Raw genomic sequence first — 27,191 nt, 5'->3', positions numbered from 1 at the left:
CAGCTAACTGCGGTTAACACTTGATCTGGTTGAATCCAGGCCTTAATATCATGACATAAATGTTACCAACATAATGGAAGATGACAAGGTTCTCATTATGACTGAAGAAAACAGGACGAGGCTAATCTTTTGACTATTTTAGTGGATGCTCTTGTAACAGAGGCAGCACGTTGTGTAACCGGTAAGTTAGAACATATACTGTAGGTGCTTTTGGTCTTTCAGTGACCTCCAGACAACACTGAATCAGCTCTCAGTACATAATCATCACCTTCAGTAATCTGCTACAGCGCTCAGCCTTTCAACTACTGGGATTTGTATTGATAATAAAAAGAAGCTAATTTGTATTAATACAGTATAGTTGAACCACTTCAGTAGTAGACCTACATTCAAGGCCAGTGAATATAATACAATAATATACTGTAAATATGGCCTCCAACTCCATGTCAATCACTTACATATGCTCTTCATTTTGGACCCATGAATGTATGGTTAACGAAGTAGCTAGATATTAGATGGCCATATTTATCTTAAGACACTTGACAATCTATTTCTGATCAATTAAATCTTTGCGACATTTGAATCGATGCTTGTGGGTACATTTTATAAAAAGCTATTCTTGCAACAATTGAACTGTAACAATTCATAACATATTTCTAGCAGTTCCGAATATAACATTTATTGCTTATCCATTGACTGCCTTTGGTAGTTAAGACAAGGATTCAAAGTGAAAATCAGATAGCAGGCCGACAACCATTATGCAACATACACCACAAATAAAGCTTGTGTGACAAAAAAAAAACTGGAAGTCACAAACAAAGCCTAAATATAGGCAAACTACACATTTTCATTAAACCCATAAGGCTATCATATAAACATTCAAATGTTACACTCTGCAAGTGTTTTTAGGCCTGCACCCAATCCATGAACCATGTGCTTGAGCAAGCGAAGGCGAACAACACACTTGCATGGTGTGATGACGCCGGTTGGGGGTCAATTCCATTTCAAATCATCCTGAATTGACTGAGTTTAAGTGGAATTGGGTCCAACACTGGTCCTGACGTGTTCCTCTTTGTAGTACTGCACCATAAACAGGTAGTCATGTCCCTGTGATCTGCTGCAGCTCGTTGAGGGGAGGAAAGTCTCTGCTAAGGCAGTCTGACTCAGTCTCTCCACTATCAGTCTGAGGCTGGGCCACTGGCTGGAATCTTCTCCTCAACACCAGCTTGTACAGCCCGGCCATGAGGAAGATCACTGCGATCACAGCGAAGTAGCTGGCGTATATGAGAAACTGTGAGACGGAGAGAGAGAAAATATTTATCAAGCTACATCAGTGTTGTAACAGTAATACGACTCTTTAAAAGCAAAACATATTTCACATCCAAACATCATGGATAGTATTGTCTTTAGACAAGTTACCTGTGGGAAAATGTCCAGGCCCAGCCCGACAGAGTCCACTACCACAACAGTAAGCAGAGTCTGAAGCAGCAGGGCAATGAAAGTGTTCACTCCAAACACTAAGGCATATCGCTGCATACTCAGGTTGGCAGCAATCTGAAACCTGGTGGAGCACAAAAGACTGTCTTTAGAAATACAATTTAAAACATAAAAAGTGGAGTTTGAATACAGAGTAGAAAGATGAAATTGAATATACAGTTAAGATATGTCATAGGTAGACAGCTAGCTACACTAGAAGCCTACAGCAATGATACAATTGAGTCAAAACATTACTAACAAACTTTAAATCCCTGGGCATCATATGGTTTTCAGGGGACGTCTGTCCTAATCACGTAGCGATGGTTATATCATGTACTGTAGGTCAGGATGTCTGTCTGTCCTACTCACGTAGCGATGGTTATATCATGTACTGTAGGTCAGGATGTCTGTCTGTCCTACTCACGTAGCGATCACGTACTGTAGGTCAGGATGTCTGTCTGTCCTACTCACGTAGCGATCACGTACTGTAGGTCAGGATGTCTGTCTGTCCTACTCACGTAGCGATCACGTACTGTAGGTCAGGATGTCTGTCTGTCCTAATCACGTAGCGATGGTTATATCATGTACTGTAGGTCAGGACGTCTGTCTGTCCTACTCACGTAGCGATCACGTACTGTAGGTCAGGATGTCTGTCTGTCCTACTCACGTAGCGATCACGTACTGTAGGTCAGGATGTCTGTCTGAGCGTGGTTATATCACGTACTGTAGGTCAGGATGTCTGTCTGTCCTACTCACGTAGCGATCACGTACTGTAGGTCAGGATGTCTGTCTGTCCTACTCACGTAGCGATCACGTACTGTAGGTCAGGATGTCTGTCTGTCCTAATCACGTAGCGATGGTTATATCATGTACTGTAGGTCAGGATGTCTGTCTGTCCTACTCACGTAGCGATCACGTACTGTAGGTCAGGATGTCTGTCTGTCCTACTCACGTAGCGATGGTTATATCACGTACTGTAGGTCAGGATGTCTGTCTGTCCTACTCACGTAGCGATCACGTACTGTAGGTCAGGATGTCTGTCTGTCCTACTCACGTAGCGATCACGTACTGTAGGTCAGGATGTCTGTCTGTCCTGTAGGTCAGGATGTCTGTCTCACGTGGCGAGCGATCACGTACTGTAGGTCAGGATGTCTGTCTGTCCTACTCACGTAGCGATCACGTACTGTAGGTCAGGATGTCTGTCTGTCCTACTCACTTAGGTAGCTGATCACCTGTAGGTCAGGATGTCTGTCTGTCCTACTCACGTAGCGATCACGTACTGTAGGTCAGGATGTCTGTCTGTCCTATATCACTGTAGGTCAGGATGTCTGTCTGTTATATCACGTACTGTAGGTCAGGATGTCTGTCTGTCCTACTCACGTAGCGATGGTTATATCATGTACTGTAGGTCAGGATGTCTGTCTGTCCTACTCACGTAGCGATCACGTACTGTAGGTCAGGATGTCTGTCCTACTCACGTAGCGATCACGTACTGTAGGTCAGGATGTCTGTCTGTCCTACTCACGTAGCGATCACGTACTGTAGGTCAGGATGTCTGTCTGTCCTACTCACGTAGCGATGGTTATATCACGTACTGTAGGTCAGGATGTCTGTCTGTCCTACTCACGTAGCGATGGTTATATCATGTACTGTAGGTCAGGATGTCTGTCTGTCCTACTCACGTAGCGATCACGTACTGTAGGTCAGGATGTCTGTCTGTCCTACTCACGTAGCGATGGTTATATCACGTACTGTAGGTCAGGATGTCTGTCTGTCCTACTCGTAGCGATCACGTACTGTAGGTCAGGATGTCTGTTATATCATGTACTGTAGGTCAGGATGTCTGTCTGTCCTACTCACGTAGCGATCACGTACTGTAGGTCAGGATGTCTGTCTGTCCTACTCACGTAGCGATGGTTATATCACGTACTGTAGGTCAGGATGTCTGTCTGTCCTACTCACGTAGCGATCACGTACTGTAGGTCAGGATGTCTGTCTGTCCTACTCACGTAGCGATCACGTACTGTAGGTCAGGATGTCTGTCTGTCCTACTCACGTAGCGATGGTTATATCATGTACTGTAGGTCAGGATGTCTGTCTGTCCTACTCACGTAGCGAGCTGTATCACGGATAGGTCAGGATGTCTGTCTGTCCTACTCACGTAGCGATCACGTACTGTAGGTCAGGATGTCTGTCTGTCCTATCACGTACTGTAGGTCAGGATGTCTGTCTGTCCTACTCACGTAGCGATCACGTACTGTAGGTCAGGATGTCTGTCTGTCCTACTCACGGATGATCACGTACTGTAGGTCAGGATGTCTGTCTGTCCTACTCACGTAGCGATCACGTACTGTAGGTCAGGATGTCTGTCTGTCCTAATCACGTAGCGATGGTTATATCATGTACTGTAGGTCAGGATGTCTGTCTGTCCTACTCACGTAGCGATCACGTACTGTAGGTCAGGATGTCTGTCTGTCCTACTCACGTAGCGATGGTTATATCACGTACTGTAGGTCAGGATGTCTGTCTGTCCTACTCACGTAGCGATCACGTACTGTAGGTCAGGATGTCTGTCTGTCCTACTCACGTAGCGATCACGTACTGTAGGTCAGGATAGGTCAGGATGTCTGTCTGTCCTACTCACGTAGCGATCACGTACTGTAGGTCAGGATGTCTGTCTGTCCTACTCACGTAGCGATCACGTACTGTAGGTCAGGATGTCTGTCTGTCCTAGTCACGTAGCGATCACGTACTGTAGGTCAGGATGTCTGTCTGTCCTAGTCACGTAGCGATCACGTACTGTAGGTCAGGATGTCTGTCTGTCCTACTCACGTAGTGATGGTTATATCACGTACTGTAGGTCAGGATGTCTGTCTGTCCTACTCACGTAGCGATGGTTATATCATGTACTGTAGGTCAGGATGTCTGTCTGTCCTACTCACGTAGCGATCACGTACTGTAGGTCAGGATGTCTGTCCTGTCCTAGGCTCACGTAGGTCAGGATGTCTGTCTGTCCTACTATAGCGATCACGTACTGTAGGTCAGGATGTCTGTCTGTCCTACTCACGTAGCGATGGTTATATCACGTACTGTAGGTCAGGATGTCTGTCTGTCCTACTCACGTAGCGATGGTTATATCATGTACTGTAGGTCAGGATGTCTGTCTGTCCTACTCACGTAGCGATCACGTACTGTAGGTCAGGATGTCTGTCTGTCCTACTCACGTAGCGATGGTTATATCACGTACTGTAGGTCAGGATGTCTGTCTGTCCTACTCACGTAGCGATGGTTATATCATGTACTGTAGGTCAGGATGTCTGTCTGTCCTACTCACGTCAGGAGCGATCACGTACTGTAGGTCAGGATGTCTGTCTGTCCTACTCACGTAGCGATGGTTATATCACACTGTAGGTCAGGATGTCTGTCTGTCCTACTAGGTCACTGTAGGTCAGGATGTCTGTCTGTCCTACTCACGTAGCGATGGTTATATCATGTACTGTAGGTCAGGATGTCTGTCTGTCCTACTCACGTAGCGATCACGTACTGTAGGTCAGGATGTCTGTCTGTCCTACTCACGTAGCGATCACGTACTGTAGGTCAGGATGTCTGTCTGTCCTACTCACGTAGCGATCACGTACTGTAGGTCAGGATGTCTGTCTGTCCTACTCACGTAGCGATCACGTACTGTAGGTCAGGACGTCTGTCTGTCCTACTCACGTAGCGATCACGTACTGTAGGTCAGGATGTCTGTCTGTCCTACTCACGTAGCGATGGTTATCAGCAGCATGTAGGTGGCTCTGAAGACCACATAGGAGGTGTAGCACACCCAGATGTTCCTGATGGTGTCCATGAGGTACACAGCCACAGCCATGACCACTGAGAAGATGCAGAGAGCCAGCTCTCCCCAGACTGCCCAGGAGACCTTGATGGAGCCCACCCCGAAGGCTGCTAACGCACCTAAGCACAGACACCAGGGGCGTGATCAGTCAGCAGACAAACAGAACATGCATTGAAATTAAAATGTGCATTCTTATTTGATTAGATTCTGCTTCCAGGCTGACTTGGAAGTATGGTAACGCAAGACTATTCTTTAATCAGTTCAAGTAGTATCTTCTCAGGTTCTAATGAATCTGAAACGGTACTTCATCATCAACTTTACCTAACAAGGTGGAGACTGTCTCCACGTATCCATTGTAGATCTCAAACTCCTGGGAGGGCAGGACTTTCTCCCACAGGGCCTGAACATAGTTGACCAACTGGAAGTAGCCACACGTAGAGAGGGCCCACCACACCGACCAAGCCAGGAGGGCAGGGCACGAGTAGCACTGCAGGAAGTCTTCCCATAGGATCCTTAACACGGCCACTAAGCCACTGCTAGCGCCACCCCCATCACTGGCCGCCACCACCTGAGTGAAGAAAATTGTACACAGAGTTGAGTAAGAACTTGCGTAAGAATCAACGGACTCAAATGCTCTGAAAAAAAACTGCTTCCTGAAAGTGAGTGATGAAACAAGGTTTAAGTTCAAAGTCTTTTTTGTAAATGCTCTAGTATTGCAGCCTTCAATAGTGTCAATCTAGTGTCTTTCAATTTGGTACAGCAGAGTTGCATGACATCAATTAATGGTTTTAACTCACAGAGCTACAACATGGTTCAACAACATTACTCAGTCCTTCAAATAGGCCATGGTGACCTGTCTTACAAAATAAACATCCCACAAAAAAAAAGAGAAAAAAAAAGAAAAAAAAAGAAGAGGCTCACCATGGTGACCTCATCAATCTTCAGAGGTACTTTGCTCTCAGGGTCCTCTGCTTCATCCATGGGAACCCTGCTGTTCTGATGCACCGGCTTCTCCCCCTCTGTCCCCTGGCGCTTATGGAAGAACAAGCTCTTACTGGGCATGGGCAAAAACCAGGGCGCCACGAAGGCCAAGATGGCCGACACCAATGTGATAATACAGAGGTAGAGCAGCGGGATCTGAGCCACAGACACTAGCAGCTGCCCAGCCAGCGAGCCAGAAGCGGAGCCCAGTAACGTAATACTACGACAGTAACCAGTGACTCTCTGGTACTGGGCCGGCTCCACCACACTGTAGATGTAAGAGTAGTAGGCTATGTCTGTGGCAGTGGCGAGGCCAAAGAACAACTCCAGAAGCTGCATGGCCAGCACGCCCTGGGCCTTCAAGAGCATAAAGTAGGTCACTACCAAGCTCACCGCCTGCAGGATCAGCACAGGCTTGTAACACAGGTAGTCTGTGGCCAGGAAGACTGGGAAGAGTAGCACGAGGTAGGAATAGGTCCATATTGGGTAGATTTCATTTACAAGCTGTGGACAAGAGGATATGTAGACAAAGTCAGCCATGTTATTGTAATTCACTCCTCAGGGCAAAAAATATAAACGCTTCCAATGGACAAAAATGTGCTGTAAGGCTAATATTCAGGGTTGCTGCCTGTTTAGCTCTTACAAAGCAATAAGTAACCTCCATATTAGTTAACTAGGCTACATCTCTTCATTGGTGCCACAAGGGAAAAGCAATTATTTTCGGATTTGAGACTTTTTTTTCTCCAAAGGATTTGAGACCACGTGAGCTAGTGGTCCTATTAAGAAAATATTTCAAGGATTGTAGTCAAACTGGATTAGCACGAGGACACAGAAACAATGTTAGTAAAATAAAGTGCAGAAGAGCCAACGGTTCTCTTGGTTGTAACGTTATGTTGGTGATAAAGAAATGTAAAAAAAAAATACCATCAGCATGGTGATTGCATTAACGTTACAAATATTACATGTAAACAATGCGTTATTTTGTAGAGTTAGCTGGCTAAATGTAGTTACTTTTTGTACAATGAACAAGAAGCTAATGCTCGTCCTTCCACTTACCTCTGTTTCAGTAAGGTTTTTATCAGGTCCCATCAAAAACGCAGTTAAGAAAGGCTCAGAAGGTCGGAGATTAGAGAAGAATCCATAAACACAAAGTAAGATCGTGGGATATAGTTGAGACATGTCAACCCAAAAAAGCACACCATAACATGACCTCCACGCACCACTGTCGCTAGATTTGATCTGACAGCAATATGGAAAACCAAGTGAAAATATTGTGCGTCGCAGTAAAATGACGACAGAACCTTCGGCCTATTAAATGAGAGCCAAGAGGGGTTCGTCTAAGGCAACAAAATAAGTGTATTTAAAAAACAAAAGTGAGGCACACACGCTGGTATACTTACCAAAGATATAACATTTTCTTAATCAGATTCTGGCCATTATTATTGATGTTTATATTGATGTGTATGCAGGGCTCATCTGTAAAAGAGACCTTGGTTTCAGAATGACTCACTGTCAAAAAAGGTTCAATAAAATACGAATTTAGTCTGGCTACAAATTCATGACATAACTATTCATAGACCAGGCATACATTTACATTTATCTATCAATTTGCTGAGAAAATTATATAATTTCAGATGCCATATGTGCATAATGTGGTAGGTAGTTTATAACAGCATAATGTATACAATCCATTATAGCAATGATATTGGGGACTTTTATTGGTATAAATGTTCATTAGTTTAACATGTTCAGTGTGTTGAGACTGAGCTGTTACACAAGGAGTCTATAGGATCAACAGATAAAGGGCCACAACACCTGTCCAGCTGATTCTCAGGAAAAAGATCAAGCACTCTGGAGTCAGTTACTCAGACATTTTACAGTCAACATTTCAGCATTAATGAGTTATACATACTGTTAAGAGAAGAGTACTATAGTGAACAATGAATGCACTGTGCAGACCCTTAGACAAATGTGCAGAACTGACATCTTTCTATATTAGAGAAGACGCAGTCAAACTCCTGATAGACCGCGTCTTTGAATAATCTGGTGATACAGGTAACCTTGCGCGTCATCACACAAAATGGTAACGCTCACATATTCATATGACAACAATCATGACGTCATCTCTACAGGACAAGACAGTGGAACAGGGTCAAAAACATTTAAAAAAAGAAGAAAAAAAAAGAAGAGCTGGGCAAAGAAAACCCCACAAAAGGACACCGACCCCACTTACAGGAACCAACGATGGTCCTGGGCCCAAAAGACCATGTACACTTTACCATTAAGACAAACTGGCATTGGTGTGAAAGAGTAGAGGTCCAAACATTAGTCCAGTGCATCACACTGAAAAAGATACAATGTGGACAAAACATTTGTTAGATTTCTTTCAACGACATTTAATTGGTAAGCATTTGAGAGGACATTAGTGGCACCATTACTATGGTAAAAAAAGAAGGTGTGGTTATAAAAACAAAATGGAGAAAACTTGAAAGCCTGTCTGTCAGTCTATTAATGTAAAATAAATATAGTTATCTTTGAATGGTTGTTAATGGCAGAGCTGGGCATTTGCCAAGTACAGAGAGAATCTTCAAGACAAAAACACTGCGAGATCAGTCACCACATAAAGCCATTACTGCATTACCAATATCTGTACACACCCATCAACCCCTCAGCGATTGAACCTATTCCCACGCAAAGAGGGTCAGAGTACCCAGAATATTCCAAGAGTCATTCCCAGAGATAACATTCCATACCCCACTAACGCTGCCAGCCAGAAGACAGATTCCTCCTACACTCAAAGATGTTTGCAAGATTAGCCTACACCTCTGTAGGATGGAGCTTCATGTTGAAGTGCCTTGTGTAGTCGTATTCTATCGTGGGGATGACGGCCTGGACAAACTTCAAGAAAATCAACAGATACCTGAAACATGAAGTTAAGGAATAATGTGTAGGCAAGAATGGAAGAGAAACAGCATTAGCAAGATCACTTCTATTTACAACTCATCTTAGCTTGGGTTATATTGAATTATACCATGGCATTTTTTGAATACTCCTTTCACTATAAAGCATAGTATATCAGCACGTTAGAATTCAACTATAGCCATTGAATTCTACCATGTTTGAGCTGCGTTTGAAAGCAAAAGTCGAATTGAAAACATTGAATTTGATTTTTCATAACAGCAAGCTACGACTGACGGTTTCTTTGTTTGGTTACCAAGGCAACTACTGTAGTTAGCTAGTAAACTTGCTAGCTACTTCAGTGGATATTGAAAACATTTCAAGCAGCACATTTGTTAAATTATAGCCATGGTATGAAAGGAATAGTCAACTCGTTCCCTGGATATTAACGCAACTCGGTGGAAAGTAAGTCGTTCATTATTTTCCATAGATCACTTGGCCCCTCTTACATAATGATACACACACTTAAATCACCAAGCTGCATTAAAAACACTTGACTTCAGCTGAGCCGACACTTAAAGGATGCATATGAACTCCAAGCTCTCCTCCCCCTTCCGCCACCGTCTCGATGATCCTTTTCATCACTTCAGCATGTCTGGAAAACAGGAAGTGGCAGCAGTAGTTAACAGGACCAGAAGCCTCCCTCCATGAGTATTACAGTCGGATCAGGGCCCGTACTATAAGTTCTTCACAATAGGAGTTCTGATGTGGGATCAGTTTTAGATTATAATGAATAGAAAGGGGGACCTGATCCTAGATCAGCACTCCTCTGACTGAGTCAATGAAAGCATGTTCATGATCTCTTGCTTTTACCTGCAGGGATGCACGGAGCACATGGCTGGGGGTGGTAGGTGGGGGTGATTTTCGATGGTGACGGTTTTCTTCACATGATCCTGGCTGATGTCCTCATACATCTGATCCACTGTCAGGGGCTGTCTGTCCTGTAGGAGTGGGAGGGGAAATGGTAAACAGAACGTAGAACCCAGGATCTCAGTTTACCAAGTCAGTCAAAGACATCATTCTTCCTCAGCTGTAAGAATGCATCTTGGGATTTACATCCTCAGTAATATTCACAATGCAATCCAAAAGGACACACAGCAGTATCTAAATGCCAACATGTTTTGTTACTGTGCACATGGGATGCACTTTTTGGTCTACCCAAGAAACCCAGTTACACTAAGCTGACTCTGTACTGCTGAGAGCTAGTTTACAAATCAAACACATTTTAATGTCACATGCACAGAATACAACAGGTGTAGACCTTAGTGAATGCTTACTTACAAGCCCTTAACCAACAATGCAGTTAAGAAAAATAGGTGTTAAAGTATTTACTAAAATAAACTGAAGTAAAAAATAAAATAAATAATTAAGGAGCAACAATAAAATAACAGTAGCAAGGCTATATACAGGGGGTACCGATACAGAGTCAATGTACAGTAAGTGTGTTACCTCATCGTATCCAAATAGCCAGAGTCGAGGAGTCTGATAGTATTTGTCATATGTGATGTAGAGGTCATAGGTTCGAGTCTGCAGGATGTCATCGCTCCCAGCTTCTCCCGTTTTGGATTTAGACAAGTCCACCATTTTGCTGGTGTCCAGGGTGGCCTAGAGACATATGGGAAGAAAAGGAATGAAGTGAAAAATGGGGAATAGAGACACTTCCTGGAAACGGAAGCAACGTACAATAAAAGTTACAACAATACTGTGAACTTCTGACCTCATCTGTTTCCAGTAGTCCACTCTCCTCATACTCTGAAAGAACAGAACAAGACAAACTGAACCATTACATTACTCAATTAACTATGAAAGTCAGTTAAGAACAAATTCTTATTTACAATGACGGCCTACCAGAAGGCCTCCTGCTGGGGCGGGGGTTAAAAATACACATCACAACTAGTGAAGTATAACCACAGAACAATGAGATATCAGATATTTCACCGGACGTATAAATGTGAAGCATCCGCTTGGAGTTTCCACTCACTACCAAATATGGTAGTGAAAGGAAGCCCAACGGCCAGGAGTGGGAGAAGACGGAACAAGATGGATTTTGGCCGACATTCTGCTAATTTCTCATCGATTAAATTTGATCTCAATTAAATTTTCCGTCCCCAAAACTAAAATATGCTACAAACATAATCAAGTAAGTTTTGTATACTTTACCCGTTGCCAAAGTTTTAAAAAATGGGGTTGTTTAGGAGTGCAAAGGCGAGTTGAGTTATTGCACAAACCCACTTCAAAGTAGGTGTTCCCTAATGGAAATATGCACATGTGTGCTAGAACGCACCAATTAGGATCTCGCTAGCTCGTGCTTGCCTCTGCCCACTATGACTAATTTGTTCCCGTTTGAAACAAAGAGCTATGGTCTATCTTGGTTTAGTTATACAAGTCTTTGGAATATTCCTTGAGGAGTAGAGTAGACACCTTCCATATCTGCTGCCTCGTCTTCATCATCATCATCATCATCATCATCTCCGTTCCCACAAGCACCAGAGTTCACATTCATGTTCATGTCCTTTCAAAACAAAGGAATACAACTATTTTAAGACATCTGAAATGGTATTAATCTAAGGATGTTAATTTGAAACATTCATTAGCAATGCAGATTACTAGGATTCAATAATAAAACGTAAATGGTCCATCATATTTACCTTGTTGTCCAATGAGATTTCACGTACAGCTTCTGTAACTCCCCCTATACCTAAAATATCAATTTGAAATATAACATTCCTGGACAAACAAAACCAAAAGCTAAACCTTTATTTATAATGTATTCCTGATAAAAGACCCAAGAAAATGAACCATTGCCACAGGAAATGTCTAAAGTGTCCAACCTGAGTTGTGGTAGGTGTCGACCCATCCTCCATCTCCGTCATCCTCCTCTATGATGGCTTCCAGTTCATCACAATACTCCATCTGTTTACAGCGCTTGTAGCAGGGAACTGTAGGTACACACACAAAATATACATTACTACAGCAACAATAAGGACAAGTAACAGTTTGTAGAGAAAGCACCAATTTAATAAATGGATCACTAGTCACTTTAATAATGTTTACATATCTTGCATTACTCGTCTCATATGTATAAACTGTATTTTACACCGTTTATTGCATCTTGTCTATGCTGCTCGGTCAACGCTCATCCATATATTTATACCTATATATTCTCATTCCATTCCTTTACTTAGATCTGTGTGTATTAGGGAGTTGTTGTGGAATTGTTAGATTACTTGTTAGATATTGCTGCACTGTTAGAACTAGAAGCACAAGCATTTCGCTACACTCGCAATAACATCTGCTAACCATGTGTATGTGGCCAATAACATTTGATTTCACACAGTTGTTACCATTGCGAGTCAATAGGAACTGCTTATCCTTGGGTAAATACGGCTTCACCTTCTCCTCTTCCCCAGACACCCTGGATGGAATAAACATGATGTGACATCTGGGACTACTGTGCTGTCAAAACATCATACTGGAGTTGATGCTATATTTGGAGACAGCATAACATCCATCCAGAATAATTACATGCTCATATCAGATGAATTAGATTGGAGAAATTAAGTGCAATTTAGCTGACTACAATATCATATTAGAGGTGCGATAAAGTCCATTTCAATTCCTGTTAGTTGAACTGGACATCGGAACATGGGCATTTCTTTATAAGAGTGTAATTCCTTTTCAGAATTGACTTGGATGGAGCCAACCCATGTCCTGGGGTAGCGTGTACAATATTGAGTATCAATCTCACTCCAATGGACACTCACCATTTCCAAGTGGGGCAGTGATGAACAAGGTGATCTCCAGCAGCTACAAACTAATGGAGAGAAAATAGAGATTTAATAGGAAGTTGTAATAGTTAAGTCAGATGACAATTACTCTGTGGGTCGGGGGAAAGGAGCTTTTTGGAATTGTGACATACTTCTCCAAATCTCTTTCATTTGCACTTATTTTCCCAAATGATGAAAGCCTACATACGTGTGACTTGTTGGGCTTTCTACGTGACTCAGTTACAAATGATATCAAAGACAACTTCCTCACCTCTTCTGGAGTGACAACTCCTGTCTCCTTGAATTTGGATTCCTATCAGACAAAATAATAAAGTAATATTATTGTTGAGTTGGCAGTTTGGTATATTTAACGTGTGTGACTGCCTGCAAACAATTTCATTACAGAGGTTAGACATTCCATTCTTAATTGCTTAAATATTGACTCACATTTCTCAAGTGTGATAACTGAAATCATGCGAAGCTAACGTTAGCTTCATTGACAAGACAGTCATCAACGCCATGAAACCTCTAAATATTTCATAAACCGAGATTATACACTGCAATCGGACTGTAAACAGCGAATTGTAGCTACATAATACATGTTGAGAGCACTTGAGGGAAGACTTCCCGATAAAGCATGCTAGCATGTTAGCATCTTACACATCACTGCTGAGTGATAGCAATCTACAGTAGCTAGCGATACAGCTAATATAGCTTACCTTCAGCACTGGAGTAAAAAACTCGGCTACACCAAGGGCCGTGCCTTTTACGGAATTAATGGCGTTCTGCATGTTAGCTATCAGATCGATCCCCGAAAGATGTGTGCGTCCTCAAATGCCGAAAGATTGTCGGTTTCAGTTGTTTTTTTCAGCAACAGATCACATGACTTGTCATTTGAGAATCCCCTTCCGCTGTTAAAGTCTCGAGAGATTTGTCTGGACGGCTCAAGGGTTGCCCGATCATGACTGGCCCAGGCCCCAAGGGAAAGTTAAATACATTTGAGTTCTTCAATCTGGAATAAGACCTTTATTCAGCATACATACAGGTAACTGCCAAAATGAAGGAAACAGCTTCAATGTGCCATGCCATAGATTCTTCAAGTATCTGTTACTCTATTGGAGGGATGTGACACTATTCCTCCACAAGAAATTCCATAATTTGGCATTTTGTTGATGGTTTTTAACACTGATCCAGAATCTCTCATAAGTGTTCAATTGGGTTGAGATCTGATGACTGAGAAACACACAACCGTTTAAACCCCCTCTGCTCTTTTGAGCCCTCTATTTCAAAGTCACTTAGATCTCTTCTTCAAGCCATGGTAGAAAAATGACGGGAAACTGGGAATTTGTATACAGGGGAGTGTTGAGCTCTACAGCAGACTCACACAATTCAATCGCTGGTTGAACACTATTTTCTGTCCCTCCCAAAAATATATTTGTAGATAACTGGCCCTCTTTCTGGGACTCACACACAACAGGACCAAGCCTGGAATGCTCAGGAGTGACAGACTATCTTAGCTGGAGGGGTGCTCTCATCTTCCCTATAAACATAGACAGGGCTCGAACTCCTCTTGCTCCACAATGAGATAGGGTGCAGGCCAGGCAGTAGACTGTCAGCCAGCCTGCCAGCTTAGTGTAGTCAGCTCAGTTTTTCCCATTCAGACCCTGACTGTGCCTCGATCCAGATATGGCAAAACTAAACATGGCTTTGTTCGCATTAGCAATCTCACTGGAATAAAGCCCTCCTCCATCCCTGTTATTATTAAAAGATATTGTGATAATACTCCACAACGGCTCATAGTAATGGCTGGAATGGTATCAAACACATGGAAATGTGTTTTATGTGCTCGATACCATTCCATTTACTCCGTTCCGGGCTCTTAGCCATTACTATGAGCCCCTTCTCCCCAATTAAGGTGCCACCAGCCGCCTGTGCTCATATCTCAAAATAGGACTACTTAATGTTAGATCCCTCACTTCCAAGGCAGTCATAGGCAATTAACTAATCACTGATCATAAACTTCATGTGATTGGCCTGACTGAAACATGGCTCAAGACTGATGAATATACTGGGTTAAATGAGGCCTCTCCTCCTGGTTACACGAGTGACCAAATCTCCACCAAATTGGGAGTTTTCCAAGAGCTTTGAAAGACAGTACCGTGCAAAATGAAAAAGCCTACAATGCTGCTCGTTCAACCTACCTTTACAACCTGAGGAGAATAAAACACGATTCAAAATAGATTTCTGATACTGTTGCAAAGCTAACTAAAAAGCAGCATTCCCCAAGTGAGGATGGCCTTTACTTCAGCAGTGATGAATTCATTAACTTCTTTGATGAAAAGATCATGATCATTAAAAAGCAAATTACAGACTCCTGTTTGAATATGCGTATTTCTCCAAAACTCAGTTATAATGAGTCTGCACAGAACTGCCAGGACCTCGGATCAATGGAGACACTCAAGTGTTTTTATCCTGTATATCTCCACACGTTCAAGAAAATAGTCATGGCCTCTTAACCTTCCAGCTGTCTAATGGACCCAATTCCAACTAAACTACAGAAAGAGCTACTTCCTGTGCTTCACCCTCCTATGTTGAACATAATAAATGGCTCCCTGTCCTCCTGATTTGGACCAAACTCACTAAAAGTGGAAGTAATAAAGCCTCTCCTGAAAAAGCCAAACCTTGACCTGGAAAATGGAAAGAATTATTGGCCTAAATCGAATCTCCCATTCCTCTCAATTATTTTGGAAAAAAGCTGTTTCTCATCAACTCACTTCCTTCCTGATGACAAATAATGTATACGAAACGCTCCAATCTGGTTTTAGACCCTATCATAGTACTGAGACCACACTTGTGAAGGTGGTAAATTACATTTTAATGGCGTCAGACGAAGGCTCTGTGTCTGTCCTCGTGTCCCTAGACTTTAGTGCTGCTTTTGACACCATTGATCACCACATTCTTTTGGAGAGATTGGAAACCCAAATTGGTCTACGCGGATAAATTCATGCCTGGTTTAGATCTTATCTTTCGGAAAGATATCAGTTAGTCTCTGTGGATGGTTTGTCCTCTGACAAATCAATGTTAAGCTTCGGTATTCCTCAAGGTTCAAATGTAGGACCACTATTGTTTTCACTATGCTACCTCTTGGTGATGTCATTTGGAAACACAATGTCAACTGTCACTGCTATGCAGACGGCACAGAGCTGTACATTTCAATGAAACATGGTGAAGCCCCAAAATTGCATACCCTGGAAGCCTGTGTTTCAGACATAAGGAAGTAGATGATTAATTATTTTAATTAATTATTTTATTATTATTTTTGATTCATTGTTTTACTTTTAAACTCAGACAAAACAATGATGCTGGATCTAGGTCCAAAGAAACAAAGAGATCTGCTGTTTGATCTGACAATTAATCTCAGTGGTTGTACAGTCATCTAAAATATAACTGTGAAGGACCTCTGCATTACTCTGGACCCTTATCAACAATATTTTAAAATCTGCTTTTTTTCCATCTTTCTATCATTGCAAAACATTTTGTCAAACAATCATAAAGAACAGCTAATCCATGCTTTTGTTACTTCAAGTTTAGACTACTGAAATGCTCTACTCTCCAGCTACCTGGATAAAAAACACAATAAATACGTCTGCTAGTGATAAATACGTCTTCTAGAATCTTGCCTAGAACCTAAACACTTGATCATATTACTCCAGTGCTGGTCTCTGTTAAGGCTTGGGCTGATTTCAAGGTTTTCCTGCTAATCTACAAAGCATTACATAGACCTGCTCCTACCTATCTCTCCGATTTGATCCTGCGGTACAAACCTACATGTACAGTCACAAGACGCAGGACTCCTAATTGTCCCTAGAATTTCTAAGCAAACAGCTCCTATAGAGCTCCATTTTTATGGGATGGTCTGCCGATCCATGTGAAAGATGCAGACTCGGTCTCAACCTTAAGTCTTTACTGAAGACTCATCTCTTCAGTAGGTCCTGTGATTGTGAGTAGTCTGGCCCAGGAGTGTGAAGGTGAACGGAAAGGCATTGGAGTGAGGAAAGCCCTTTGCTGTCTATGCCTGGCTGGCTCCCCTCTCTCCACTGGATTCTCTGCCTCTGACCCTATTACTGGGGCTGAGTCTCTGGCTTTGCTAGTCCCTAAGAGGGGTGCATCACATCGTGCCAGGCATTTTTTGGTATACTGGACTTGAGTGGGTAGAGTGACTGATGTCATCTTCCTGTCTGGTTTTGCGCCCCCTTGGGTTCGTGTGGTGGGGGAGATCTTCGTGGGCTATATTTGGTGGTCTGTTGTTATCTCTCTGGTGGTGTGGGGGCTCTGCTTTGGCAAAGTGGGTGGGGTTGAAGAACGATCTGGCCTTAATTGTACTCTTATAATCTCCAGCCAGAAGGCCACCCCTTAGAGCCTGGCTTCGCACTAGGTTTCTTCCTAGGTTCCTGCCTTTCTAGGGAGTTTTTCCTAGCCACCGGGCTTCCACATCTGCATTGCCTGCTTTTTGGGGCTTTAGGCTGGGTTTTTGTATAAGCAATTTGGGACATCTGATTGATGACTCTACGCATGATGGGATGTTAATTGCTTAATTAATTCAGGAACCACACCTGTGTGGAAGCACCTGCTTTCAATACACTTTGTATCCCTCATTTACTCAAGTGTTTCCTTTATTTGGGCAGTTACCTGTATATCTCCATACAAGATAACAAATATATGCACAACATAAAAGGCAATTGCCAAATGTTTTTAATCTGAAATCTCCATTCTCCCTGTGAAACAAATCATACATTCAAAAATATATGGAAGAAAAAGTATGCTGCATTTTCATAATCTATTATAGAAAAGTCCATTCTTATAAAACAACGTCACAGTTATCAAAATGCACACAAAAAAGCCTTCATGAAATGTTCATGGGACAAGACCACAACCAGGCCTCAATAGAAAATCGAACACATCCTAAGGGGAACATCCTATTCTAATCCTTTAGTAACCATATCCACGGTGGTAACCATCCGGGTCTCTGTCATGACCGTAGCCCCCATACTCATCCTCAGGACAGCGCATGCCAAGGGACTGCTGGATAGCCATCTCCTGTCTGCGGAGCTGCATGGAGTCGACCAGGTCATATATGATGGACATGGACCACATGGGAGACGGGTACCAGGACTTGACGTTGCCGTCTTTCCCCACCAGCAGCATAGAGAAGTACTCTGGGCTGACCTGGAAGTAGTTCCTGATGTCCTGCACCAGAGAGGGAGAAACGTCCTCACGTTCCACAGTGGCAGTCCCTGTGACACAGGCAGGGTTGAGGGGTTCACTTTAATTGATTTCATACATTAAGAACAACAATGTTTAGAAGAAGAATGGAAGAAGAAGAAGAAGACTTAAACCTAAATCAAATCTTCAGTTATATAAGCTCAGGATTTTCCCACCAATATGGTAACAGTGGCTGTTTCTTACCGTTGATTGGGTATAGCTCAAGGGTCCCGCCCATATCCTCCATGTCCTTTCCAATCAGCTTCAGCACAGACAAGTGGCGCAGGCCTGAGTAGAGCCAGGTGAAAACACGTAATTTCACATTACACCACTGCACCTCTTATGCCTAATATCAAACCCCTTTCAAACAAAGCCCTAGCGCCTTCCCAAAGATATCTAGTACATGTGAAGGTACAGATATAGGTGTAAGCAGTGGTTTTAATGTAACTAGGCAAGTCAGGTCAGAACAAATTCTTATTTACAATGACAGCCTACACCCGGCCAAACCCTAACGACACTGGGCCAATTATGTGCCGCCCTATGGGACTCCCAATCATGGCCGGTTGTGATACAGCCTGGAATTGAACCAGTGTCTATAATAGTAGAATGACGTATTATACTACTCGAGATGCCAGAATGGAGGGTACAGTATTTAAAGTAGAATGGAGGGCAGTATGCGCCACTAAGGAGCCCAAATAAAACTATTCAGGGAAGTAGAATGGAGGGTACAGTATTATACTACACAGAATGGAGGGTACAGTATAATACTATACAGAATGGAGGGTACAGTATAATACTATACAGAATGGAGGGTACAGTATAATACAGTATAATACTACACAGAATGGAGGGTACAGAAGGGTGGATGGAGGGTACAGTATAATACTATACAGAATGGAGGGTACAGTATAATACTATACAGAATGGAGGGTACAGTATAATACTGGAGGAATGGAGGGTACAGTATAATACTATACAGAATGGAGGGTACAGTATAATACTATACAGGGTAGTAGAATGGAGGGTACAGTATAATACTACACAGAATGGAGGGTACAGTATAATACTATACAGAATGGTATACAGTAGAGTATAATACTATATACAGGGTACAGAATGGAGGGTATTATACTACACAGAATGGAGGGTACAGTATTATACTACACAGAATGGAGGGTACAGTACAGAATGGAGGGTACAGTACTACACAGAATGGAGGGTACAGTATAATACTATACAGGGTAGTAGAATGGAGGGTACAGTACAGTATACACAGAATGGAGGGTACAGTATAATACTATACAGAATGGAGGGTACAGTATATACTACACAGAATGGAGGGTACAGTATAATAGTACACAGAATGGAGGGTACAGTATAATACTATACAGAATGGAGGGTACAGGTAGTACTACACAGAATGGAGGGTATACACAGAATGGAGGGTACTATACAGAATGGAGGGTACAGTATAATACTACACAGAATGGAGGGTACAGTATAATACTATACAGAATGGAGGGTACAGTATAATACTACACAGAATGGAGGGTACAGACATGGAGGGTACAGTATAACATACTATACTACACAGAATGGAGGGTACAGTATATACTACACAGAATGGAGGGTACAGTATAATACTACACAGAATGGAGGGTACAGTATAATACTACACATACACAGAATGGAGGGTACAGTATAATACTACACAGAATGGAGGGTACAGTATAATACTACACAGAATGGAGGGTACAGTATAACAGTAATGGAGGGTACAGTAATAGTAGAATGGAGGGTACAGTATAATACTACACAGAATGGAGGGTACAGTATAATACTATACAGAATGGAGGGTACAGTATAACACTACACAGAATGGAGGGTACAGTATAATACTATACAGAATGGAGGGTACAGTATAACACTACACAGAATGGAGGGTACAGTATTATACTACACAGAATGGAGGGTACAGTATACAGTATAATACTACTACAGGGTACAGTAGAATGGAGGGTACAGTATACTATACTACACAGAATGGAGGGTACAGTATAATACTACACAGAATGGAGGGTACAGTATAAGAATGGGGTACAGTATAATACTACACAGAATGGAGGGTACAGTATAATACTATACAGAATGGAGGGTACAGTATAACACTACACACAGAAATGGAATGGAGGGTACAGTATAATACTATACAGAATGGAGGGTACAGTATAATACTACACAGAATGGAGGGTACAGTATAATACTATACAGAATGGAGGGTACAGTATAATACTACACAGAATGGAGGGTACAGGGTACAGTATAATACTACACAGAATGGAGGGTACAGTATAATACTACACAGAATGGAGGGTACAGTATAATACTATACACAGTATTATACACAGAATGGAGGGTACAGTACACAGAATGGATACAGTACACAGAATGGAGGGTACAGTACAGAATGGAGGGTACAGTATAATACTACACAGAATGGAGGGTACAGTAATACTATACTAGGGTACAGAATGGAGGGTACAGTATAATACTATACAGAATGGAGGGTACAGTATAATACTACACAGAATGGAGGGTACAGTATAATACTATACACAGAATGGAGGGTACAGTATAATACTACACAGAATGGAATGGGGTACAGTACACAGAATGGAGGGTAATACTACACAGAATGGAGGGTACAGTACTAATACTACACAGAATGGAGGGTACAGTATAATACTAACAGTATAATACTACAGAATGGAGGGTACAGTATAATACTACACAGAATGGAGGGTACAGTATAGTATATACAGAATGGAGGGTACAGTATAATACTACACAGAATGGAGGGTACAGTATAATACTATACAGAATGGAGGGGCAGTATAATACAGAATGGAGGGTACAGTATACAGTACAGAATATACAGAATGGAGGGTACAGTATTATACTACACAGAATGGAGGGTACAGTATTATATACAGAATGGAGGGTACAGTAATAAGGTACAGTATAACACTACACAGAATGGAGGGTACAGTATAATACTACACAGAATGGAGGGTACAGTATACACAGAATGGAGGGTACAGTATAATACTATACATAATGGAGGGTACAGTATTATACTACACATAATGGATACTACTACACATAATGGAGGGTACAGTATAATACTACACAGAATGGAGGGTACAGTATAATACTATACAGGGTAGTAGAATGGAGGGTACAGTGTATTACTACATAGAATGGAGGGTACAGTATAATACTATACATAATGGAGGGTACAGTATAATACTATACATAATGGAGGGTACAGTATAATACTACACAGAATGGAGGGTACAGTATAATACTATACAGGGTAGTAGAATGGAGGGTACTACTATACAGGGTAGTAGAATGGAGGGTACAGTATATTACTACAGAGAGAATGGAGGGTACAGTATAATACTACACAGAATGGTGGCCAAATAGTACACAGAATGAACATTTCTGTCCAGTAGAAGTACTAAAGGCCAAATGAGTCCATGAAACAACAGTAGAAGTACTGAGTGCATGCATACAACTGAAGCTCAACGGTCTTGTTTTATTCGTTTCACTGTGCTCGCTAGATTCCTTTCCCAAATGACAAATGTTTCTAATTTGCAGATCTTTCATCCCAGTACTATTAATGTCCTCCACAGAAAGACTGTGTTGGCAGCTAAACAATAGCCTGTCCTCCCAAACTAAGAACCCTGTTTTTCATCAGTACGAGACCAACATGAGTAGTTGACCACATTGTCTACAACAGGCTCAAAACCAAATACCAAACATTTTGGCGAGTCTCAAGAGACCTCTATCGTAACCCAGCTTTAGAGTGGTGTCTATTTTCTAACCTAAACAATTCAAGCATGTTATAGCTAAACGCCAAAAAATCCCTTTTGTTTGTTTGCATAGTTACATATTTCGCAACAGTTAAAACTAATTGCGACAGACTCTGCAAGCTACAAATAAGTTGACATTCCATGAGATTATCTTCTGTTAATAGTTATGTTAGTAGTTCATTTGAACTCTGAAAAGATATATCCTGATGCTTGTACAGCATGGCTCGTTGGACCAACAGTGACAGACAGTAACAACAAGGGATGAGGACAGTGTGTTTCAGGAGTGGCATTTGAGAGGTAACCCTCCCTGCACTGTCTCTATAAGCTTGAGGATCTGAGTGAGCTGGTGAGTTATTCAGGAAATATGTCTGCTCTTGAACGTAACAGGCAAAAAAAATGTGATAATGTTTTATTGTCACATACACCAGATAGGAGCAGTGAAATGTGTTGTTTTACAGGGTCAGCCATAGTAGTACAGCACCCCTGGAGTAAATTAGGGTTAAGAGCCTTGCTCAAGAGCACATTGGCAGATTTTTACCTTGTCGGCTCAGGTATTCAAACCAGCAACCTTTCAGTTACTGGCCCAACACTTTAACCGCTCCGCTACCTGTCACCCTAGTTGACCAAAGTGTGGCCACACATTCTGAACATCTCGGCAGATGGGAGTGAAGCAGCCAAGACAAACACTTAAGGGCCCCAGTGAAATCATCAAAACGTACAGGCCTGAGACAACAGTGTGACATCACTACTCACCCAGATTGCAGGCCTGGCTCGTCAGGGCGTAGAGCTGCTGCTGATAGGCCCATTCCTCGTCGTCAGAGGAGGAGATCACAAACAGCCTGCGTCTCCAGCGGAACCTCGAGAAATATAAACACAGAACAAACAATGACATCAAATATAGACAAACAACATTCCACAAGCCTTTGAGAAGAACAAAAAGGTTACAAATGCATTTCTTTATTTATTTGCATATACATGTTCGACCAGCAGCACACAGGATGTCAGTGTCCGTTTTAGGCGAGTGTATTTGTCAGTTGTGTTGACTTGAAACTGCAGTCACACAGTCTTATATTGCAATTGCATCGTCCTAGATAATAACAAAAGCCCACTAGTACCGTGAGAGGAAGTTCTCCAGAGATTTGGATTTGTCTTCTGTCTTACACGTCACTCCTTGCCTCTTCTGCTGTTCCATCTCCTTGATGCGAGAAGAGAATGTGTCTATGTAGTCAAACACAGCCGTCATGGCGATGGGCACCTCATATTCTTGCTGTGAATGGGAACAGAAAACCATATCACCCATCTTTAGGCGGAAAAAGAGTTACGGATGATACTGTATCAATTCACTGCAGTAAAATTAAGTTATTGAAGCGCTCAACCGATATGATGGATTTTCACTCAGACACAGGACCGAAAGGTTAAACGCTCTTTCATCAAAATAAGAAGGTCATCCAGGATGCACAATACTAAGTAGCAGTATACAATAACACATTGTAATTATACCGCAGTAAGCTTTATAGGGAAACAAGGCCAACCAACCTTCACTTTCATATCAAAGTCGGTCAGCACCATATAGTAGTCGTCAAATATCAGTCCCAACTCATTCCTCAAGGCTCTGATGAGGGGCTGGTTTGTGAAGTCCTCTTCTTTCATGCCTTTCAGAGGCTGATCCTTCTCTGTAACCATAAACTTGTATTACACTTGTCATCAGAGTAAAATAGAATTGAAAATTAGCAACAAAAAGTTCAAAACTTTACTTACCAGCCTGGTAATGGTCCATCTTCATGGTGCCATTGGTCAGAGAGCCAAAAATGGTGATAAGAGAGATTTTTCTGACGCCCAATTCACACACATGCTCCAGATACTCATCTCTCTGCTGCGTGTACATAGGATTCTCCTCGTCTGGAGTACTGATCACCTGGGAGGGAAACAAAAGTGACTGTTGTATCATGTGTCTATTCTGTTCGGATCTATTCTATTCTGTTCAGTTCTGTTCTATTTAGTTCTATTCTATTCTGTTCAGTTCTGTTCTGTTCTATTCAGTCCTATTATATTCTGTTCGGTTCTATTCCATTCTATTTAGTTATATTCTGTTCAAGTGTACCAATATGCATGCTTCATATCAGATTTAATCAATACATTTATGTAATACAACAGAATACTCACAAGTAGACGTCGTCTTTTCTCAAAATGTCCAAAAAAGGATACTAAGAGGTTTGGCTGTTTTGTGGGGGGCCTCTTGTTGTCTGCTTCTTTCTCCTGGTTAATAGCGGCCTTCTTCCCTGGTCTCCTGCCACGATAGAAGCCCCCATCACTGTCTTTAGTAGCCTTCAACCTTTTCTTGTCTGCTTTACTCTTTTTGCCTGATTTATCAGCCTTTTTCTTCCTCTCTGCATTGACAGGCCGCTTGACCTTGCTCTTCTTGGGGGAAGCTGTTTCCACCTGTGCATCAGAGTCAACCTTGAGTTCACTGCCCAGCTCCTCCCCTCCTTCAGTTGGTTTGTTGTTAGTGAGCTGAGTTGGAGAGGTAACAACTTGTCGGCCATGTTTGGTATCGTCGGTTGTGTCTTCTTCATATTGGTCTCTGTGGGATTCTGTAACGTCATCTATGCCATTTATGTGGGTCTCTGAGAGGATGTAGGAGGATTCGTCTGTGGTGGGAACCTCTAGGTCCCAGTGCGGTGTTGTCTGGGGGTCCAAGGGCTTCGGAACTGTGGGTTTTGTGGTGGTTGTGGTTGTGGTTCGTCGTGTTGTTGTAGTTTTTGGTTTTGTTGTGGTTCGTTGTGTTGTTGTAGTTTTTGGTTTTGTTGTGGTGGTAAGTTTTATAGTAGTGGTGGTCGTGGTTGTTTTTGTTGTGGTTGTTGGTTTTGTTGTGGTGGTTACTTTTGTGGTCGTTGTAGTAGTTGTTGGTTTTGTTGTGGTCGTGGTTGTTTTTCTGGTGGTGGTTGTGGTTGGCTTTGCTGTAGTTATGGTTGTGGTTGCTTTTGTTGTTGGTGGTGGTTTTGTTGTGGTTGTAGTTGTTTTTTTGTTCTTGTTGGTTTTGTTGTGGTGGTTGTGGTTGGCTTTGTTGTAATTGTGGTTGCCTTTGTGGTCATAGTTGGTTTTGTGGTTGGTCGGGTTGTGGTAACTGTCACAGCCTTTGGTCCTTGAGCTGGTCTCTGCACCCCTTTCCTCACTGGCACCCTCTCCACTGTAGAATTCACTGTGACCTCTGACCCCGTGGTCAATACCCCCTGGCCCTGAGACTCAACCACCTGGCCCTCAACACCGGCCGCCTTGCACCTCTGCACGAAGCCCCTCTGCCTGGCCTTCTCCAGCTTGCGCATGTGGGTCTGGTCCATCACCTCGTACATAGCCTCCAGCCTGACCGGGTACGGGTACCTCTCCTCCACCTGGAGGGTCTTCCTCAGGAGAACCATGCCAAACTTCCCCTCCTCCAGCTTCAGGAAGTTCATCAGCCTGGGGATGAGGACCGTATCCAGGGGCTCCTCCGTCACCTGTCCCTTGGCGTTGACCCGCCGCACCTTCCCGCCTCGCTCTCCCTCCTGGTGGAACATCACTATCATCTGCATGTGCCGCTCCGCCATCTGGCAGTAGACGTCCGACTTGAGGAGGGTCATCATCAGGCGATAGTAACCGTCTGAGTCATGTGGGGCAGAGACGACCAGGACCCGGTTCTTCCCTGCGAAGCTGGCCAGGACGTTGAGGGAGCCTGCGCTGCCGGGGACGGTGCGGGCTGGTGTGGACTGAGGCTGAACCGCCTCCCCTGTCACTTGTTTACTGTTGTCTTGAGATGTGCCAGTGCCACTGCCAACCTGGTTGATGGGTTTCTCTGGTTGTTGGGCTTTTCTTCTGCTTGGCATCATGCTTCTTCTTGGTGGTTCTTTTCCTCTTCTTGGAGGCTCAGCTTTCTCCTCTCTCTGCATTCCGTCACGATGGCTCGTCATAGGGGATACATTTATACCACCAGCGGAAGGAGCAATACTGTCAGAGTTCAGCACATTTTGTGTTCTGTTAAAAATCCCCCCCTGGAGGGATGTTCGTCTTAAGATTGTCCTTTTGAGGGGTCTCCTGTCAGAGGCCCCTGTGCTCCATACCAGCAACAGCCATAACACACAGAGATGCAGTGTCTGTTTCATTTTTGCAGTGTCAAAGAAAAACCTACAATGGGTATAAGAAGATCAGTGAGCGAGGCATTGCCTGTAGTCCTCTGTCTTTCTGACGTTGTGTCCAGTTTTCACATGAAATAACTGATCAGTGAGTATCCATAAAAACGCTTTGTTTGAGAAGAAAAAAATAGTTCCACAGTAGGTTATGACGTAACTGTTCAGAAAGACAAATGCACAATCTGGGCTGTTTCAATAAAGTAAACACAAACACTTGTCAACTTGTGTGCTATAAACCTGCTGAAAGTTTACATGAAAATGCACAATTTACCATTCCATTCTGGTGACAAAAAAATAACTCCCCGATGATAAGAAATATTGTCGCAGTCGTCCAATGCCTCCTTTCTCCGTTTCTGCAGCTGAAATTTCATTTTCTATGTTAATGTAGACAGTGCACCCTCTGCTTACTAGGCGGCTACACGTAACGGTTCCATATATTCTGTCTATACAAAACTTACTCCATCGATTGTTACTTTAGAGGCCATTTTCCTCTTTCTAACTTCTTCAGAAGGAAAGATTTCTGGAAGTCTCAATGCCTTGTCGGCGAGGAGGGATCTTCTGCCTTCCCCCTTCCAGCGCATCGAGTTACCCGGGAAATACTATGTAACCACAAATTCCAGAAGCGCTCTCTCCCCTCTGAGCACCAACCCAAGACCAAGAAAGAAACAATTTTTGCTGCGTTCAAGCGCACGTCGGAACGAGAAAACTCGGAAAGGTCCGACCTGCTAATTGTTTATAGCTACAGACGTGCCGCGTTTAACCAGTCAGAAAGTCGAACATTTCCGAGTTTCCTAGTACCGGCTAGTACTTGAACGCAGCATAAGTAGCGGCTCTCAAGGCAAGGTTCGACACCGCCACCGTACACATGTAC

At 42.8% G+C, this 27,191-nt stretch overlaps 2 protein-coding genes and 1 pseudogene across 2 annotated transcripts; all 3 read right to left on the bottom strand.

Annotated features, from left to right (window-relative positions):
• Positions 1-660: 660 nt before the first annotated feature.
• Positions 661-7,573, bottom strand: slc19a2 (solute carrier family 19 member 2). Its single transcript, XM_064970319.1, has 6 exons — positions 7,349-7,573; positions 6,233-6,796; positions 5,633-5,879; positions 5,238-5,430; positions 1,417-1,558; positions 661-1,288 (listed from the first exon to the last, which is right to left on the bottom strand). The coding sequence occupies exons 1-6, from the start codon at positions 7,469-7,471 to the stop codon at positions 1,097-1,099; spliced, it is 1,461 nt and encodes a 486-aa protein (XP_064826391.1). The 5' UTR covers positions 7,472-7,573; the 3' UTR covers positions 661-1,096.
• Positions 7,574-7,983: 410 nt separating this feature from the next.
• On the bottom strand, positions 7,984-13,920 carry atg3 (autophagy related 3). The gene is made up of 12 exons (XM_064970320.1): positions 13,737-13,920; positions 13,289-13,330; positions 13,015-13,064; positions 12,595-12,665; positions 12,082-12,189; positions 11,899-11,948; positions 11,672-11,762; positions 10,968-11,002; positions 10,700-10,855; positions 10,064-10,191; positions 9,777-9,845; positions 7,984-9,212 (listed from the first exon to the last, which is right to left on the bottom strand). The coding sequence occupies exons 1-12, from the start codon at positions 13,806-13,808 to the stop codon at positions 9,110-9,112; spliced, it is 975 nt and encodes a 324-aa protein (XP_064826392.1). The 5' UTR covers positions 13,809-13,920; the 3' UTR covers positions 7,984-9,109.
• A 3,832-nt stretch (positions 13,921-17,752) lies between these two features.
• LOC135543208 (coiled-coil domain-containing protein 80-like) lies at positions 17,753-26,971 on the bottom strand (annotated as a pseudogene).
• Positions 26,972-27,191: the final 220 nt, after the last annotated feature.

Source organism: Oncorhynchus masou, chromosome 7 (genome assembly GCF_036934945.1).
Source record: "Oncorhynchus masou masou isolate Uvic2021 chromosome 7, UVic_Omas_1.1, whole genome shotgun sequence".
Classification (NCBI taxonomy): Eukaryota; Metazoa; Chordata; class Actinopteri; order Salmoniformes; family Salmonidae; genus Oncorhynchus; species Oncorhynchus masou.
This window is presented reverse-complemented; position numbering and strand designations above follow the sequence as displayed.